The sequence below is a fragment of the Alligator sinensis genome, unplaced genomic scaffold (genome assembly GCF_000455745.1).
Source record: "Alligator sinensis unplaced genomic scaffold, ASM45574v1 scaffold309_2, whole genome shotgun sequence".
In the NCBI taxonomy this organism is placed as follows: Eukaryota; Metazoa; Chordata; order Crocodylia; family Alligatoridae; genus Alligator; species Alligator sinensis.
The window spans coordinates 1,022,646-1,042,319 of NW_005842231.1; the positions used below are offsets into that span (position 1 = coordinate 1,022,646).

The following is a 19,674-nucleotide window of genomic DNA, read 5'->3' on the forward strand; positions in this document are numbered from 1 at the left end:
GAGGGGCTGGCTGGGGCACAAGGATGTTATAGTGTGGGGCAAGCTGGCCAACAGCCTCCGCAATGTAGCACCCTTCTGCCTCTGCCAGCCCCAGTCACTGTCTACATATGTTGCAGTAGCGTGAATTACTCCACCACAGGACAGTACTCATCCTGAACAGTAATACTATACAGCAGAGCTGGTTAACTTACTGTGCCCTAATATGGGCACAAGTGGATGGTGATGTTTTACTGCAGAGATAATTGATCAACTCCACAGTAAGTCACACATGTAGATACACCCAGTGAGACAAACTGGATCAAAAATATCTCTTCGTACAACTAGTAAGTTGTTCACTCACCTTTGACCAAATAAGAGTGTAGATTTAGTTTCAGATTCATTGTATGACGACGGAGAGCAGCAAATTACAATAGTGGTTCTACAGTTACCACCCAATGAATCCTGAAGGATTCTGGTCATTTTACTATCACGATATGGGACATAAGTCTGCAAAAAAAACAAAAAAACAAACAAAAAAACCCCAAACAACCCAAAAACATGGATTAGTTTGAAGCTTTCCCAACACTAGTCCATTGGATAAGGATGCACACTTTATTGCACTGAAGACCACCACATTAAGAAGGATAATTAAAGTAAGCTGTATCCAGGGTCTTAAACCACAAGGTAAAATTTCTTGCATAAGTGTTATCGCTTAGGTTTTGAAAGTTTATGGTATTAGTTTATGCTTTCAGCAAGATACTTTACAGGCTTTTAAAGCTACAGATGCTTATTTATAAGCCCCATCCTAACAGAAACAAGTACAGTTAGCAGTGGATTGAAAAATACACTGCTTTGAAAGTCTTAGCTGCAAGAGATTTGGCTACATAGGAAGTTAAGAGATGTGCAGCTAAATCCCCTAGCTGCTCTGAACCTCTGCCAATGGCTCTCTCATATTCCTATACCTGCCGTAACAGGTAGCCCCCAGTCTGGTTTTTCTAAAAACTTCAAAACGTACTTACACTACTTTCAGCTAAAGCAGAGATGACATTTCCAAGAGCTGAGAGAGACTTGTTGATGTTCTTAGCTTCATCCAGCACAGCACCTTCTGCTCCAGTTTTACTAACCTACAAGATTCAGTCAGTCAGTAAGAGACATATTTTACAAAGTACCTTTCAAGTCTTAGTTTTCAGTAAACATGGCTAAAGCAGTCTGCTCCATTTAAGCCCAGTTTTAAATCATAGGGCCACCCACTATTAGGTTCAGTAGGAAAATGGGTTCTTTACCCCCATCCCAAGAGGGTGAGGGTTGGAATCAAGTTTCCATTAAAGAGACCTCTGAAAAAAACTGAAGCTTTTGGCTTTTTCAATGGAGAAATTCTCATAGCAAGTAAGCACTTTCAGCAGATTTTATTTAGGTGCAAACTAGACCATCTGCCAGACTGTTTTGGTGGAGTAGCTCATCAGCACTATTCACTTGCTAATTAATTTTTTTTTAAAAAAATGAAGCAATTCAAAGTTATGGCCCCTATACAACTCAGTCAAAATATTAACATGGGAAACTAAGATTATGAGACAACGAGAGCCAGGTTTAGCAACTGCCAGGAATCACTCACAGGTTCCTTAAGCAGAAAATCCACCAGCGAAGATTGCCTTACAGAGTAGTGCTCACATTTTTGGCCTTAGAGGCCCCAAGCAGTTGGCCAGGATCAGGCCATGGAGGCCCCTGTGCCAGGATGAGATTCCATCACACACCGCACAACCGATCTAATAGGCAGGGTGGCCTCACACAGGGGTCCCCACAAGATCTGTAGAGCCCTGTGGGCCAAATTAAACAGTTTCAGGGACTGGATCTGACCAGGGGGTTAAGCACTCTTGCTTTAAGGCTATAAACAGTATGGAAATGCTGGAAGAAAAGGGAAATTTGACAGTTCCCATACTCAATATTTTCCTTTGGTCCTAGAACGCCTACCTCAAAGGCCAGGCTTTCTCTACTGTTTTACAGTTTAATCAGCACCCTACAATCCTTCCTATTATCTTAAACATGCACTGAATTTTCCACTATTATAACAATTGTGCTTTTAGATTTTTTACACTTTGCATTAATAAAGCAAGCAAAAAAGCACACGAATTATAGAAGATTAGGGAAAGGCAACAGGTAGAATGGAAACTGGGTACCTGAAATAGGCAAGTAGTAAGGAACCAACTTCAACACTAAAAAGGATCATGACCAAAGCTCATTTGAGTTTATTCCTTCAACTCTATTTCCACAGAAGTTAAACTTCTAGACCAACATATTAAGGCTTATAAAAGGAACAAGTGATAAGACCAGTGCCTGTTTTATGGTCCTGAAGAGGCCAAGGAAGGAGACAGGCAGCTGAATATGCCAAAGAAGGTTAGAGGTTTAAGGATGAATATAGCCCTAGGAGGAGAGTGTGCGAAGGAATACAGTAATGCCAAAAATCTGTAGCGGAAGCAGACTATAGGGAATGAGCAGTACTATACAAATAGAAGTAGACAGAAGTAGTAATTGTACATTTTTCTGTTTGCAAAGCACTCACTAGAGACTCAACAAAATAAGCACATCTATGAAAAACAGACTCAAAACTAAAATCATGCAGGCTGAAACAAGCTTGTGGCACTTCTTGGGGGTTAATTCTATGATCTCTGTGTTCAGAGGAAGTAATATTTGTATGACAAAAGCCTTTAAGTAAATCAGATTTTTTAATTCCTTTCATTTTTAGAGTACATGGAAAATGTTACCTTTTCACTACCTGCCAAGTCCACAAGATAGAGTTTTCCACTCAGCTTCTGTTCTGTTTGAGTATTTTCTTGTTTCACATTAATAAGAAAGATACTATGACTTCGAGAGCTGTGTTCATTCATGTCTATAATGACAACATATTAAATGATTGTCCAAATGCCCGTCATGTTGGGATAGATGTTACACAATTATTCTAATTTTACTTTATTTGCATATTCAGAACAATGTTATCTTTTCATTGTGAACAAATATACCTAGGGATAGTGAAATAAGAGAGTCAATTAATACAATATTTTTAAACTAATATCTTATTCAGTACTTAAAACCAGATCTTTCTCCACATGTTGATTAATGCAACTTAAGCACATTGAAAAGGTTTGCTAGTTTCTATCCTCTGGCTTGGTTTCAAATTTTTGCATTTTACTTACTTAGAAACAATAGTCAAAATTCTTATGACAAATGTCCTATAACATCAGTGCAGGTTGTTCTTCCTTTGCCAAAAAGGAAGAGGTCAATAAAAGAGGTTTTAGGCAATTTCACTAAATTACTTTACATTCATTATTATATGTATATTTTTTAAATATATAAATATTATATTAATAAATTACATTCATTTACAGCGCAGGTAACATGAAGTATCTTAGCTTCACAAGATTCTAAGCGACTGAAATAAATTCAAGTTCAGTAACAGAACTCTAAGCCGATTTGTAGTCAAGCTGAGCAATGAACAGCCCTTATTTCTCCAGCTCTGCAACAGGCAGAATCAAGCCCAAGTCTGTCACTGCCCTTAAAAGATCCAACTGTAGACAAATGCAGGACAGGCAAAGTGCAAACAGAAGGAATATGTTTTTGCTTTTTTTCTGTTCCTTTGCTTCTAGGGTTGGCAAGCTCTGGTTTCCATACCTTGCTGCCACCAAAAAAAAAAAAAAAAGGTAATATGAGTTTGGCTTATCCATCCACAACATAACTTTTGTGGCAAAGGGAAATGGTGCAGACTTTGCACAATATTTTATTCAGGACTTATCCTTCTGTTATAAAATAAGTGGAAGCAGAAGAACAGGGGAATTCCCCAAAAACTATATTCCTAGTTTTGCTAGGGATGAAAAAAACTTCGCTTCATCCTCTCAGCCAAATGTTGTCAGTATGTCATCACCTGTCCTCTCCTACCTAGCATATTTTTGTTTGTTTCCTCCTGTTCTATTATCTCTTCCTAGTGACACATGGAGGTCAGCCACTAAGCCAAGTTATTATATTTCACTTTTACATCAATAGAGCACCATAGAAGGAACACTTACTTGTAACTGCTACATGTCTGTTAGATTTTCCTTCATCTATGGTATCCATAACTTCTTCTGGACTACATACAAAACGCTCTGTGCAACCCTTTAAAAATTGATGTAACAGAGGTAAGTGATATACATTAAAGAAAAGGTAGGTCAGCTCAAAGCATCAGGCTTATACTCACCTTTACATAAGGAACTCTGTTTTTATCCTCGTGAACAGAAAGATTGGTCTTCGAAACTGAAAGAAAAACATTCGATAGCTAAAATATTTATTGACTTATTCAGGGCAGCATCTTGGAAATTTGACAGTTTATAGTACCCATCTGGAAGGCTACAGGTGTCATTTCACTTGGTATCTACCTCAATAAACATATTCATCTGTATAAACACATTTAAAAGCATTTAAGCAGCTCTTTCTGTGTAAACAAATAAATTATACATGGAAAAAACTGGTTACTTAAATCTGTAATGATAAAGTTAGAATTAAAAAAACCAAACATTAAAATACTTCACTTACCATTGCCACTTACACAGTTTACCATTAATATACTATGTAACTATTCTATTCTTATGGCAAAGTTTCTCTGCTTCTCTACAGATCAAGTTACCAATCACACACTAAAAAAAGAGGAGACACTTACCATCCAAAAGGTCCCTTATCTTGTCCAAGTATATTTCAAAATATGACACCTAACAAAAAAAAGATAAAGCATTAGATTAACAGATGCTAAAGCCAGAAAGGGCCACTTTTACTATTTAGTTCAGGGCTGGGCAATTATTAGAACTGGAGGGCGACTTAGGAGTTTTGGTGAGCTGCTGAGGGCCATACATGCAAGCCCCCTGCAGCCAGGCCAAGGCTGGTGCCAGAGAAGGAGCAGAAGTGGAAGCAAGAGCCCGGCCTGGCCAGGGCTGTAGTGTCTTTTCTCAACTCCTTCCCACTGCACACTGCCTGGCTTGGCTGACACCAGCAGAGAGTAACAAGGCTGAGAGCTGCACTGTGCCAGGGGCAGGACCATAGTATTCACAGCCCCATGAAGCTGGGCAGGTGGGTGGGAAAAGAATGCCCTTGTCTCTTGGGGTACCCCCCACCTGCTGCACAGACCCCAGCTGAGAGGGGGCTCAGGGTGAGGGCCTCAGTCCTGTCCTGCCATCCCCCCTGCTGCAAAGTGTCAGGTGGGCTCTGGCCTCTGCTGGTAGTGGGGGATGCTGGGCAGAAGCAGCCCCACCCAACCACCCTGTCCCGCAGGGTCAGACTCCATCTGCTGCGCAGTGCTGGGTGGGCAGGCAAGCAGAGCTGCTTCTGCCCAGCATCCCCCACCATGCCAGCAGAGGCCAGAGTTGGAGCCACTGGCCCTGGCCTCTGCTGGTGCTACAATCCAGACAGAATTAATTGGCAGGCAAGATATGGCCCATGGGCCATATTTTGCCCACCCCTGATCCAATCTGATGATTTCTTGTATAACACAAGATCTAACCCACAGCACGGTGCTTGAATTCAACTGCATCATCTTTTAGAAAGAAAAATTTCATGATTAAAAAGCCAGGAATTTACCACCATAAGAACTAGTTACCAAGGAATCCTTATCCTTAATGTTAACATTTGCCATCTTTTTTCCACTAAATGCCCTTATTTAGGATCAAAATGTTCCTGTCATATTTTCATTCTCTGGGAAAGTTTGTCTTTGCAAGTATACTCAGGCTTTATAAATTAAAATGGAGGCACTCTATATGCAAAGCACACCCATTTAATCATAAACTATTTTAAAAGAAAGATGCACCTCTTGATTTAAGTAAGCCAGTAATGAAACAGAACTTACCTTAATATGGAACTCCAAGTTTTCATCCATGGAGTAAATATAATTAAAAATATCTTGCACTATTCTTGGAATTATCCCCATCCCATCTGGATCATGAAGTTTTCCCTTATTGGAAAAAAACAAAACCACAACTAAATACAGTATCCTCCAACAGACAGAATTCCACGAGTACAGATTTTGTATGTAAATAAACAAAAACTCAGTGCTGACTAGTACATCTTTAGCATCTTGCTAGTTTAGGCCCAAGATTTGTTGGGGCAGGGACAGAGGGAAGAGAGAGAAGACCTTGTATATTTCTCAAACTGAAGTTAAAATGCTTCTATTAGTGGAATACTATTTTTTATTTGGTTCCAGCAGCACCAAAGACCCATACATTAGTTACTGATATTCCCAACCTCATGCTCATAATAATACCTAAAAAATTACATTAACAAAAACAATGCAAGATTTGTGGGGCAGCAGTGTCAGATGGAGAGAGATGAGGTATTATTTCCAAGTGAAAAAACTATGGGGAGGAAAAAAGATAGGAAAGACAAAAAACAACACATCTCCTCCCAACTTTTAAAAGATGAGAGCCCTTTCAAGACTTCTTACCTCCATAGTGTGCGTTTTCCCAGATGATGTCTGCCCATAAGCAAATATTGTACCATTGTATCCTTCAAGTACATCTAAGGACGAAAGCATTATTCATTACAGTTCAAATAAGTGAGTAATATTTAGAGAACCAGCGTACAAAATGACTGGCTAACCAAAGGATTTTAACTCACATTTTAAATCCAGACTTTTACCTCTTATGTTATTGATTTGTTCAATACTCTAATAGATAACTAAAAGTAAGATCCTGCTTAAGAAAAACTGGGCTGTTTAGACCTTGAAATACTCTTGATTAGATAATTCTGTTTTACAGTTCTCATGTTAAATGATTGCAATGAGTGGCTAGAGAGCCTGTACATTAAGAACCACAAGGAATAAAGAATATATTTGACTAAATGTTTCATTAAGTAGCTAATATTACAGTAAAATCTTCCTAAGCTGTAGTTTATATAAACTTAGAAGAGCTCTGTTCACATGCACATTTTTGAATATTTGTACTGAAATCAGCTTACTGGGACTAGTAAAAGTATTTTACTCAGCCTGGTCTATTCCTATCCCACATTTTAACCCTTTTGATTTCAGCTCAGTTATGAAGCTTTACCAGCATTTTAATTTATAAGCCATTTTTCCTATTAAAAAAATCTTTCAGATAGAGACCTAGCTCAGATCATTTCAACTATAAGTGAACATCCACTTGCTTTTAAGCAAGTGAAAACATAGGCTTTGGATTGAAAACAAATGAGCTAGCAATGGTAGCCACACCTGCCACAGATTTTTGGAAGGGGAAAATGTGGGAAGAGAAGAAACTGGCATCATTCTTTTTCACCTTAGTACCTTATCGTGGGTAATGTTTCCATACTGTACATGTTTTCCTCACCTTTGACAATCTTTTTAGCACAGTCATTATAAACTTGTTCTTGCGTTGTGCTCGACTGGAATACACGGTCAAATACATAAGGCTTGGACTGAAAAGACAGAAATTAGGGTAAGAAATCCCAGTTCTAAAATGGGCTTATTTTAAGCGAACCTGACCATGTATGAACGAAGCCTTGAACTAAACATATTCAGTTTCATAGTAGCTAGGGTCAGGAGGGACCTGAACAGATCATCTAGCCTGACCCCCTGCGCCTGATTGGTGAGGAAAGGGAATCCCAAGTCCTCCAATCATCTTTTGCCCTTTCAAAACCCCTGGGCTAGGTCACTGCCAGCTAGCCCATCACATGAGTTTTTAGGCAGCCACCAGGTCCCCCCTCAGCCTCCGCTAGCTGAAGCTGAACAGGTTCAGGTCCCTCAGTCTCTCCATGTAGGGCCTGTCCTGCTGCCCTCTCACCAAGCTGCTGGCCCTCCTCTGAACCCTCTCCAGGCTGGCCACATCCCTTTTGAAGTGCCGCACCAAGTACTGGACACAACGCCAACTGCGGCCTGACCAAATTCGCATAGAGAGGGGGTATCACCTATCTGGACCGGCTTGAGATGCACCTTTGGATGCATGACAAGGTGTGGCTGGCCTTGCTGGCTGCGGTCTGGCATTAGCGGCTCATGTTCATCTTGGAGTCAATAATGACACCAAGATCCCTTTCTGCCTCTGTGCTTTCAAGAGGGGAACTCCCCAGCCCGTAGGTATGCTGGGGATTCCTTCTCCCAAGGTGCAGCACCCTGCATTTATCGACGTTGAACCCCATCGTATTCTCATCTGCCCACTTTTGTAGTCTGTCTAAATCTATTTGCAGCCTCTCTCTCCCTTCAAGTGTGTCCACCTCGCCCCACATCTTAGTGTCATCAGCAAACTTGGACAGCGTGCTTTCCACCCCCTCGTCCAAGTTGCTGATGAAGATGTTAAATAGTGCGGGCCCGAGGACCGAGCCCTGGGGTACCCCACTGTTTACATCTCGCTAGTCTGAGTACAACCTGTCCACCACTACTCTCTGGGTGCGCCCCATCAGCCAATTTTTTACCCATTCAACTGTGTAGGCATCAATGCCACAGTTGCTCAATGTATTGATGAGGATGGGGTGAGAGAGTGTCAAAGGCCTTCTTAAAGTTTAGAAAGACTATGTCCACGGTGACACCATCATCCAAGGATTTAGTTACTTGGTCTATTCCCCCCACACTTTGGAGAGTTGAGGGAGAGAAAAAAAAAAAAAAAGTGTCCACTGTACAAAAGAAACAGTACAACCAGACATTTTCTCCATTTTTCTCTAGCAGTTGAAGTAAAAGGGAATATTCACAACTATAGTCTGTGCCACAGGCCAACTCCAAATCATGGATCATGTTTGCTTACTATGTCCAATTAAAAAAAAGAAAGAAAGAAAGAATTACAAGAGTGTAAGAAGTAAATATTCACCTTACTTGATCATATTGCCTATTACCACTTTTCATACAATAGCTATAAAATGTCCAGGAATGTTCTTTGAACAAAGTTTGCAATGCAATGTCAAATTTTGTATCTTTTTTTGTTTAGAGAAGATTCAAGCTCCCTTCAAATAATTCTTCTACTTCTTTAAATCAAAAAAAAGTGTTGGGAGAATACTGTTTTAACACCTTATCAACAAAATAAAGCTAATTTTGGAGGGTCCACATATAGGGCTTAAGTTAAGGGGTGCCCTTGATCTAGAAACCTCCAATTTTGCAGTAATCTACAGCTATTCTTTGATGGTTACCAAGAAATAAATTGTTCTCTTTCATGTAAGTTTTCCATGTGCCTAAACTCTACTTCCAATATAACGTGTGGCAATTACTTTTTAGCTTCTTGTTTCCACTAAGGGGAAAATGAAAACAAAATTATGAAAAGGAAAAAAAAAAAAAGGCTTAAATTGCATATAGAAAATATGGATCCTTCATTATAGTATTAGACAATATTGCTGACCATGTGAACAAACTGACGTCTCCTTTTAGTTTCATGCCCCATCAAAAAATTTTTAAACAGTAGATCTATGTATTTGATTTGAGTGCCTGCAGTATGTTTTAACTGATACACAAATGTATTCACCCAGATTAAACTATACTCTATATACACACACCTTAGAACAGGGGTGGACAAAAACAAATACAGCCTGCAGGCCGGATCCAGCCTGCCAACTGATCCACAGGCAGGCACTAGCCAATTGACTGTATCTGGCCCAGCTACCACCCGAGCTCCATTCAGTGTTGAGCCCTGCCCGCTCCCACTCACACCCAGACAGCAATGCCCGGGCCCTGGCCAGCATTCAGTTTTTTGGTGGAGCTGCTGCCAGACACCCAGGCTCCCTCCACCTCCGGTAGAAGATGCTCCTCCTCCTGCAACACTCCAGGCAGCAGGTAACGCAAGGAGGCCATGATCAAGCATACTAGGCACCACACGCCCAGCAAAGCAGAGAGAAGCTTCTGCCAGGCAGCTCCTTCCCCAGCACATGGGGACTCCAGTTCCAGGCCGCCATCCACCCACACAGCCACCCACAGATGGCTGCTCAGCATGCCAGGGGGTGGAGCAGGTGGAAGGCACCCAGGACCTGGAGCCCCACATGCTGGGACAGGATCCAACAAGCTGCAGTTTTCCCCCAGCCAGGCTGGGCATGTGGCACCTGGCGCATGTTCCCACAGCTGCTGCCTCTCCCATGTGCTACAAGCTGCCTGGAGAAGCACAATGGGGTAGAAAGGTAAGGAGGAGAAGCCACTGGAAGTGGTGGGACACGAGCAGCACCTAGGGTGGCTGCAGCAGTCCTGCCGGGAAGTTTTGTATGCTGGCCAGGGTTGCGGCTGAGCTGTGCTGTCTGGCAGGCATAGGGCAGGTGCAGAACGGGCTCAGCCCCAAGCGGCGTGCTGCGGGGACAGCTGCAGGCCAGATATAAGGGGGAGGGGGCAGAATGTGCCAAGCAAGCTGTGCTGCATATGTCCTCTACCCCTCCTTCATCTCTAGCTGGCTCCCAGGACCTGGCAATGGGCAGCCCTCCCTACACACACAGTGCAAGAGTAAGACTATATTTTGAGCTATTATGCAATCCCCTCTATACATTATTCAAAAATATATAAATCAGGACAAAATTTTTTTGAAATAAAAGTAAAATGTGTTATAGTAGAGGTTTGATTTTTTGTATTTTCCCTATAATTTGTTAAAATTGTACCTTCTGAAAGATTGTGTGCACACAGCCATTGGCAGCTCACCCAAGCTCATTAAGTGTCCCTCCAGCTGAAACATCTCTGCCTTAAAAAGCATCTTATCAGAATTATATTTTAACATTTTCCCTGCATTAAAAGGTATACATGTATTTCTACACAATAAAATTTGGAATAAGAGTATGGTTATCTTTACTCTACTTAAAATCATGCCTAGATATCTGGTACCTTAAGAAGTACCTTTTAAGTTGCCATTAAGATGCATTATGCAAGGGAAGAACTATTTTTTTTTTTTAAAGAAAATGAACCAAACAATCTATCACATTTACTTTGGCACTATTCAGTTAGATTCATTACCATACTATTTTTTGTTAAATGGTACGGCTCAGGTAGAGCAGGAAATTATTTTAGAGTCAAGTCCTTATATATTTTATATAGATGCCCTTCACTGAATTGATCTTATTTTTATGCATAAAGTGAAAGATCCAGGCACCCATGACAAATTCCAGTTACCCACAGATGACAATTCCTCACATCCTATCTGATATTCTCCACTGCATTTCCCTTTCCTCTACTCCCAACCTCCATAACAGCCATAGAGAAAAAGTTGTGTTTGGGCAGCATACCACGAGCATTGGACTATTACAAGTTGGCTAAGAGATTAGATCTCAAAACGCTAAGCACCCTTGATGGCCTTACATACTGACCAAGACATCTGTTAGTCATTAACTGAAGTCACAAACACTGAATTTCAAAATTTAAGGGGGAGAAGGGAAAAGAAGGGTGGACCAATTTGTTTGTAGATTATTTAAAAAAAATATATATATTTTGAGGTAGTAATTTGCATCGAATCACATTTGGTTTCCTAAGAATTTGCCATATCAATTCAACTGGAAATCCAGTTGAATGGCCTAATTTATAGAGGAAAGAAAACCAGATTTCTAATGTAAATGAACAACAGAAATCTTTCTGCACTTACAAACTATGAAATGCAATCCTACTGTTCTGTTTTCATATCACCATAAAAAAAAAGAGTCCTAAAGTCATACTGATATCATGGGACTGTTCTTCACCAATTTGTTATATCCAATGCCTTTTCTACATCAAGGGAGTAAGCTTTGAGGGGCAAGGAACAGAAACACCTCTTGTGCTTGACTGGGAACAATGCAAACCACCTCAGGAACAAAACGCAAGCTGTACTGTCACTGTCCATAAAATTCCAACTTTTTAATATATACAATGGTTCAAAGGGCTGTTGATATATAAGAATTATTTTTAAAGGCTTACCCAAATTTTAGCAAAAACAACATTGCAAACTGATGCAGCTGACAATATATAGGAACACACATGGTATGTAGCTTCCATTCTTCCCAGAACCCAAAGACCCTTAGTTAAAACACCCATCTTCATCTCTTTTCTAGTGCTTGCCCTGCTCACCACCTTGAACATATTGAGCTATCTTTCCTCCCTGCCTATTTCCAGGACTTTCTGTGGGACCGTTTTTGGCCCAAATCAACATTCCCACCCCAGGTTGAGATCAACTGCTTTGGCCTATCTTATATTCAACAGTAAATTTTCCTGAATTAAAATGAAGGGTTTACATCTACATGGTGTTTCACAGGTATCTTAAAAATTTACTGCCTTGTTAGGTGTCTTGGGAAAACCAGTTTCTCCCTTTGCTTACATAAACATCCAAATGATTCAAAGTGTATAAATCTGTTCTTTACAGAAGTCAGTTAACATGTATCCTCTCTCAGTGCCTTTTCCATGAAAGGCACCAAAGACTGTCTTATTAAAACCAATTAATTCCAACTTTAAGGTTAAAACTAAGGTTTACTTTTCATACTTCTGAGGTTAACTCTGTAAAATGGTATTTTGAGTAGTTACTTCTATTGCATTCTAACTTTAAAAAACTGGAGTATACTCCATAAGTGTAGTGCTCATCCCTAAGTTTGCCATGGATCACATGCAGTTTTTTGGTCACTGAAGCCTAGAGAAGCCTTTGTATTATTCATATTATTTAAATTAAGCAAATCAGTCTAAATCCTCTCTCTTACTGTGTGGTTGGGCAGGTGTGTGGGTGCAAAACATTCTTGTTTTATTGTAAGACAGTCCTTCTAATAAGGCAATGCAGGGCTGTCCTACTTCCAGGAACCTGTGAAGCACAGACCATATGACCTGCAAACCCAGGGGATAACTCTCAACCAGGGATACAGTCTGGTACCCCCTCCAGGTGAACAGTTTAGGTCTCAGCCCCAGCCATACATACTGCAGGAACAGTCCTGTTCCCCAACTCACATACACACTATGCATGCCACACCCTACCCACACCCTACACATCCAGTGTGCAGGCAGCCCACTTGCAGCAAGGAAAAGGTATAGCCTTTCACCCTCCCCCATACAGCCTGGCCCTTCCCACTGCACTGTCCTGGTCTCCAGAAGCAGGGGCAGGAACCAGAAACCAGAGGATGGAGGAGGAGCCTGAAGACCCAGCACCCACTGCTCTTGGGGTGGGAGTGGTGGGGAGAGCCCATAAGACACATCGAGCCCCGACAGGCTAAGTGCAGACGCAGACCACCAATGGGACAGTCCTTAGGAAGCATTACTCCTGGGACTCAGTCTGCAGCACTGCAATTGGTGATTTCACAGTATGAGGCAAGCAAAACAATTTAGAAAAGGCTGAGATATTAAACAATAGCTTTTCTCCTAATGTCTGGCAGTATACTTTAAGAACATTGCTCTCACCAATACTGGTCATAAAATACATAAAAATAAGAAGCATTAGGTATAAGTGGAGTGATTCTGGCAAAACATATTCCTATTATTAATTTATTTGACAGCATAGTTTCAAACCCTAGCTTTTATTCCTCCCGCTTCCAAGCCAAGATATCACTCTGGCAGTCAGTGACAAACTTAAAAGCAGCATCAAGACAGACAAGCAGAGTCCCAAACTAATCTTCTGTTGTAGAAGTAGCTATTTACTTTAATATATCCACACAAAAGGAACTGTGCCCTAAAGAAGCAAGATACAAATGACTAAATGATTTCTTGAAACTAAGAGAGGTAGTTAGCCATGTTAGCTTAAAGTCAGGCAGAAGGCAGGCCAAAGCTTTCCTAAAATGCTATCAGCTGAAGTGAGCTGTTACTTATGAAAGCGTATGCCCCACTGAATCAGTCTATAAAAAAGTGCAACTCTGCCTTTCCCAAAACTGTTGAGAATGCAGGGATGTCAACAGACCCTAGTTCTCCCTTTCTTCTATTCTTATTTTTTCTGTTTAAAGATTGCAACTTGAGTCCTTCCTTAAAATTGGTTAAGAAGGAGAAGTGGCGAGGCACACAACAATAAGCAGATCCACAGTTCTATACAATAAGTGTAATAGCCCTTTCAGTTATTTTTATAGTCTCCATTTTATAATTCCCCCACACAGAACATGCCATATGCAGAGGAAATGTGTAACAGGAGCTCAGAAGATGTCAAGATGCTGGAAGTTCTATAGCAGGCAGATAGGAAAAAGCTGGAGCTCTGGCATGCAAGGAGAGATGAGGCAGTTTAGCATTAACACTAAAAGAGCATTTGTTCAAAACAGAACAGTGAACTAGTTAACAAATGAGAGCTGAACTGTCTTTATATTTTAGAGAAAAACCACACACTTAAGATGAACTAAGAAACATTACTAATAGCACAGCAACAGAATATACCACATTTAACACTAAAGCAGGAGTGTCAAATTCATCCAGCCCTGCCGACCAGATGGTCCACAGACTGAATCAGCTCAGGGCTGGTTTACAGACCAAATAAGACCCACAGATTCCACCCCCCAGCATACCTGATCCAATGACTGCTCTAGCAAGTCCAGGACCCCACAATGAAAGACAGATCCTGGAACAGCTAGAAGGGACACCACTCATGGCACCTCGCAGGCAACTCCAGGACTACAGCACATCCAGCACCTGCTCCAGCCAGTTTAAAAGACCCATGCTACATGTGGTGCTTACAAGTGCTGCATGAGGTGCAGTCTGGCCACCTCGTGCATCACAGCTGCCACAGTGGCCAGTCTTCACCATACATGGTGCCCGTTCTGGCACTCCAGGATCTGTGCCACATGTAGCATGGCTCCCAGACCAGCTAAAGCAGCTGCCAGATCAGGGGGAGAAGGACAGGATCTGTGGGCCTGATCTGGCCTGTGGACTGACCCTGCACCACCGGTGCATATCATACCCTATGTGGGTCTCATCAGACCCAGGGGCAGCACTGGGGGCCAGATGACAGTTCTCCAAGGGCTAGATCTGCCCCGTGGGCAGTTTGACACCCACTAAAAGCAAAGAGCTCTATCCCAGTCTTACATCTGTGCACTAATGCTTAATTTGTCAGAGCCCTATGCTCTGAGAAACTGTTGCACTGCTTCCAATTTAAGAGACCAAGGTTAACCAAAATAATACTTAACTGAATAGTGGCACTGAAAAAATATAATTGGCTTACGCTACTGACTACCGCAGCCTCAAACACGTGCCACAAGGTCCGGTAGTTACAGCATCAAGGTTGGATATTTTTACTCAACATTTACTCAAGATATAAAAAATGTTTCTCTTCCTAACATACAAAATATAGTACCAGTCTGTATTTGCTATATAGAGGGGCTATACTTCATGCCAGCGCACAGCTTTGCACAGCCTACTCTTTGAATATTTCATATGAATAACATGCTTGGTTAATATTAGTTTTCTGCCACCAGAAAGATACGGTAACCACAAATAAACTTCATTAGCTTGGATCTGCAGGTAAATAGAATATAACCTTTCATGAACATGCCATTGAACAAAAAAAAGTTTATAAACTCACAGCCAGCTACATACATATTCAGGTCAAAGGCTGTTGCTATTCTGAAGCTAATATAAAAGAGTACAGGCAGACTGTCATTAGATATTCTATACATATATATACACACACATAAGCCTTAGTCTGTCCATCTGTAACGCTTTATTCACATTGATTGGCTGCCGAGACAGGCACTAGAATGTGACTGCACGCTCTAGCTTTTTATTTCCATTTTAGATGGTCACATGACAAGCATGAGCATGTATACAGGTACTGAAAATGATATAAACAAAGTTATTTGAAGTGAGAACGTACTGCTTGTGAATAGCTTCAACTGTAAAAAGAAATGTCACAAAAAGCAAAGTGAACAAACCCACTAGTTTCTCTCCATCAAGTTGAGGGTAATTCTAATAAATATTTTTAATAAGCCATGTTCATTGTGGTTCTTTTAGGTTTCAGCTTGCTTTTTCATATACTGCTTAAAACAAACATGCCTCATTACAATGGACTCTAAACAGACCATTTTCAAGTTACTTACATTAGTAAGAGGTCACAAGCTAAGGGAGCCTCTTTCAGCTAAAACAAAAACTGGACTTAAAGTTTAAAATAATAATTAGATTGACTTTACAAAGAAAATCCTATCTAGACAAAATTTAGTTCCCAATTGAATGACAATACAATTGTCTACATTAGAAAAAAAGTTTGTAGGCACTCCATTGTGAACCCAAACTTCATCACTTGTTCTTGCCTAAAGAGACAGTCAGTTAACTAGTCAAATAAAGTTTAACCATGATTAAAATTATCTGGAGGGGAAGAGAAGGATCTATACTAGGAGTAAAATAAGAACGGAGAGAGGGCACAGCAATTTCCACACTTGTAGAATGGAGGGGCTCTTTACAAAACACCTTATATAAAAGTCATTTACCAACACCATTTGAAGTTATTAGAACTGTGATATCATAATATTTTTTCCTGTCTCAACCGGAGTAGTCACTTTCCCATCCATTTCTTTGCATCAGAAAAACAAGCAAACAAACAGAAAAATACCTCACATGAACATTAAAAAGAGAAGACATTTTTCTTATCTTTTAAAAAATTCAAGGAGGTATTTTCTAAGAAACTAGTTTACATAGTCAATTTTAAGCAGCTGTTTCCATTCAGGGTGTAAATATTTAGCATGTTCACATTACTGCAACTGCCTTCAGATCATGTTAAACATGGAACACACACACACACACACACACACACACACACACACACACCCTCCCCCTCTGCTTTAGGTAAAGTTATCTCTTGGAAAGTCTTAAGTTATACAAGGGTTGTTTCCACAGCTACAATGTCATCCTGTGGTAGCTCCTTGCTTGATGCAATCAGTCTATCAGTAGCTCTGTCACCACCTACTGGCAAGGTGCAACAGGCAGCTACGGCAAAATAGCTGGCCACTCTAGTCACCAGCATGCAAAACCAGAGTGATTAGGTCAGTCTTAATACGTTCTATTCCCACACCCTGTCTCCTAACTGATACCTAGTCTTTGCTTTCTGGCCACCATTAGAGGTAGCTCTACCAAATGTGGCTAGATAAGCAAGGGGCAGGCAAATCCCTATTCCAAGGGTAGGCAATTATTTTGTCTGGAGGGCCATTTTAGGAATTTTGTTGAGCTGTTGTGGGGGGAGTGGAAGTTGCCGACAGGGTGGGGACAACTGATCCTATCTGGCCTGGGCCTCTCCGCCCTGCACCAACTGGCAGGGGCTCCAGACAAAGCAGGCAGTCGGGGCCTCCATGGAGACCGGCAAGGACCCCCCCCACAGACAGGGTGTGCTTGGCTGGGCAGATGAAATGAGTCCACAGGCACGCAGGGAGCAGAATCCAGGGGCTAGGACAGGCAGTTGGGGGTAGGGCTGGAATTGCAGGGCAAAAGATTTGCAAATAAGGTGGGGGGGGGGGAAATGGGAGGAGCCTCTCCACTAGTGAAGAGAAACCTGGCTCAGATTTGTTGTGAAGAGAAGAGCTCAAGAGGCAGCTACTGTCCCATACAGTGGTGGAAGAAGCCAGCTAAGAAATAACTGAAGGAAAGTAAAATCAGTTCTGTGAAAAATATAGTTTACTGAAGAGCTGCCTTATGAACATTGTTTCATGGGTACGGGTGGAATAGGTATTTTGTCCTAGTTGGCCAAGTCCTCAGATAAGATCTACTCGCTAGTTAAGGTTTACAAACTGATGTTTTAAAAAGAAGAGCTGAATGATCCTGAAAACATGAAAGTACGAGAATCACAGAGAATTAGAGGCAGGAATTCTTAGGGGTGATTGCAGCTATTGTTCACTGGATCAACTGAGTGGTTAGGATAGACATAGATAAACTTTCAAGTAAAACCTCAGGTTTCTCTCTTCACTCAGTCTCTCTCCCATCACCTCAGGTCTCTGAGGAAGGATGCTACAATACCTGAAACTTGTCCATGTCTATCTCAACCACGCCATTCATTAGTCCACAAGAATTCTTGCCTCTTGTATATTTCCAGGATCATCACAGCAACAGTATCATTTCAACACTGGAAATTAAACTATTTAATTTTTAACCACAAATATTGCCATATGTTAGGACTATACATTTTTACTACCCAAAGATGGGAATCTCAACATATCCATCCACAGCTGGAATACTGAGAAGGACTTCAAATCCTGCCATATTCCTCCATTTAGCAATGATTTGACCTTGGTCAAAGGCCAAAAATACCAAGTCTTCAACTTGAGACCAGTGGAGGTTTAGATCTGGCCTACAAAGTAACACTTTTAATTTTAAAAAGTTTTTACAGAGCATATTTGGGGGGCGGGGGGGTGGGCGGGAGTGTCAAACCAGTCATCAATTTCAAGCCCTACATGGTCCTTTCACAACATCTGACAAAGTGAATTTGCTGTACTACACACTACAGAAGATCCTAACTCAACCTAAGTGACAAGGGGAGGAACTGTTTCTTAAAATCCAATTACCTCAGTTTTGCTATTTCAAATATAAGACTTTAACCCATTAGAAATAATTACACATTGGCCTACAAGGTAGTAATAGTAGGCAGCATAGAGGGGAAAAAAGTATCACCCAGAATTCTAGGAGTAACTTTGCAGTTTTTAATTTCAGATGGGACTCATAATGCCCCTGTTACTGAATACTCATATATGAAAGCGTTTGCATTTGCCCCAGTTATGAAAATGAAAGTTTGCTATTTTGGTCACTACCCCAACAATCTCCTGCGATACAGCCCAACTCTGTGGACCAGGCATCAGTGAGGACTAATGCAGCTTGAGGTACAAGCCTGCCAACTGGAAGAGACCAAAAAAAAAAAAAGTCAGCTCAGTTTACAAGCATTTGTTGATTTTTCAGAAGCTTAATCACTATTGACCTAGTTCTACATTACATTAACAACCCATTCATTTTACATTGGATTTAGGCATAAGAGCAGAGCTCTGTCAGAAAGGCATAGAGCATAAGGTTTCTGTCTCCAACCTCCATCTACTGTTATTCATTTGTCCTACTTGCACGCCCAGATGCAAGGAGAAAAGCTGTGTTTGGCTTGCACAGATTCAAGATGGAAGCGCACCATAGCTGCAATCTAGACAAATGCTCTCCAAGCAACACCCCTCCCTAGAGAGGTGCCGGCCCCCCACCCCGCGTTAGCCTCACTCTAGACATTCATGTGAAGGCGAAGGTGCACAGATGAGACACAAACATTAAAAGTTTTCACTTTACCCACAAACACGGGCAGCCAAACCCGAGGAGACAGTTACTGCAAATTAACCCTAGAGCTGAGCTTTCATGCGATAACTCCGGCAGCACCGGCTTCTCTTCCAGCGGCTTTCAACCTTTTTTCATTTGCTGACCCCTAAAAAATGTCGAGTGGAGCAGCCCCTTGGCAGGGTAAGTGCGGGCATTTATATTTGCACACTTCTGATTGAGCGCAGTCATCTTTCGCAGCCCCCTCACACAGTCTGCGCCCCCCGCGGACGGGCTCGAAGCCGCCGCCCCCGAGGATTTCTACCCCGCTGCATTTGCCGACCCGGGCTGCCGTGCAGGGGGCAAAAGGCGGCGGCGAGCCAGACCCCACCCGGGTTTCTGTCGCCCAACCCCCAAGGTGCCAGAAGCCCTTCCCCGAGCCCGGCCCGGCCCGGAGCCCCCGGCGCTCACGGCGATGATGACGGTGTCCTCGCTCTGGAACTTGGCGATGTACTTGTCGCCGCGCACCACCTCCGAGTCGTTGAGGGGCCTGAAGCGACACATCACTTTGATGTTGCACTCCGCCGGGTCCGCCATCTTCCCTCAGCCCCGCGCCGCCGCCGCCGGCC

The 19,674-nt window shown here is 41.8% G+C and overlaps 1 protein-coding gene across 2 annotated transcripts in view; it reads right to left on the reverse strand.

Annotated features, from left to right (window-relative positions):
• The window catches only part of KIF5B (kinesin family member 5B), a 52,443-nt gene extending 32,775 nt beyond the window's left edge, over nucleotides 1-19,668 (reverse strand). For both annotated transcript variants that reach the window (XR_003094936.1, XM_006027291.1), the window contains exons 1-10: nucleotides 19,517-19,668; nucleotides 7,311-7,398; nucleotides 6,434-6,507; nucleotides 5,840-5,944; nucleotides 4,664-4,712; nucleotides 4,205-4,260; nucleotides 4,035-4,122; nucleotides 2,739-2,863; nucleotides 999-1,103; nucleotides 341-486 (exon numbers count right to left, since the gene is read on the reverse strand). Coding sequence is in view for 1 of the 2 variants with exons in the window: in XM_006027291.1 (XP_006027353.1) it covers nucleotides 341-486; nucleotides 999-1,103; nucleotides 2,739-2,863; nucleotides 4,035-4,122; nucleotides 4,205-4,260; nucleotides 4,664-4,712; nucleotides 5,840-5,944; nucleotides 6,434-6,507; nucleotides 7,311-7,398; nucleotides 19,517-19,642 (962 nt within the window). In the remaining variant the exon portion in view is untranslated. The remainder of the gene's footprint in view (nucleotides 1-340; nucleotides 487-998; nucleotides 1,104-2,738; nucleotides 2,864-4,034; nucleotides 4,123-4,204; nucleotides 4,261-4,663; nucleotides 4,713-5,839; nucleotides 5,945-6,433; nucleotides 6,508-7,310; nucleotides 7,399-19,516) is intronic.
• Nucleotides 19,669-19,674: the final 6 nt, after the last annotated feature.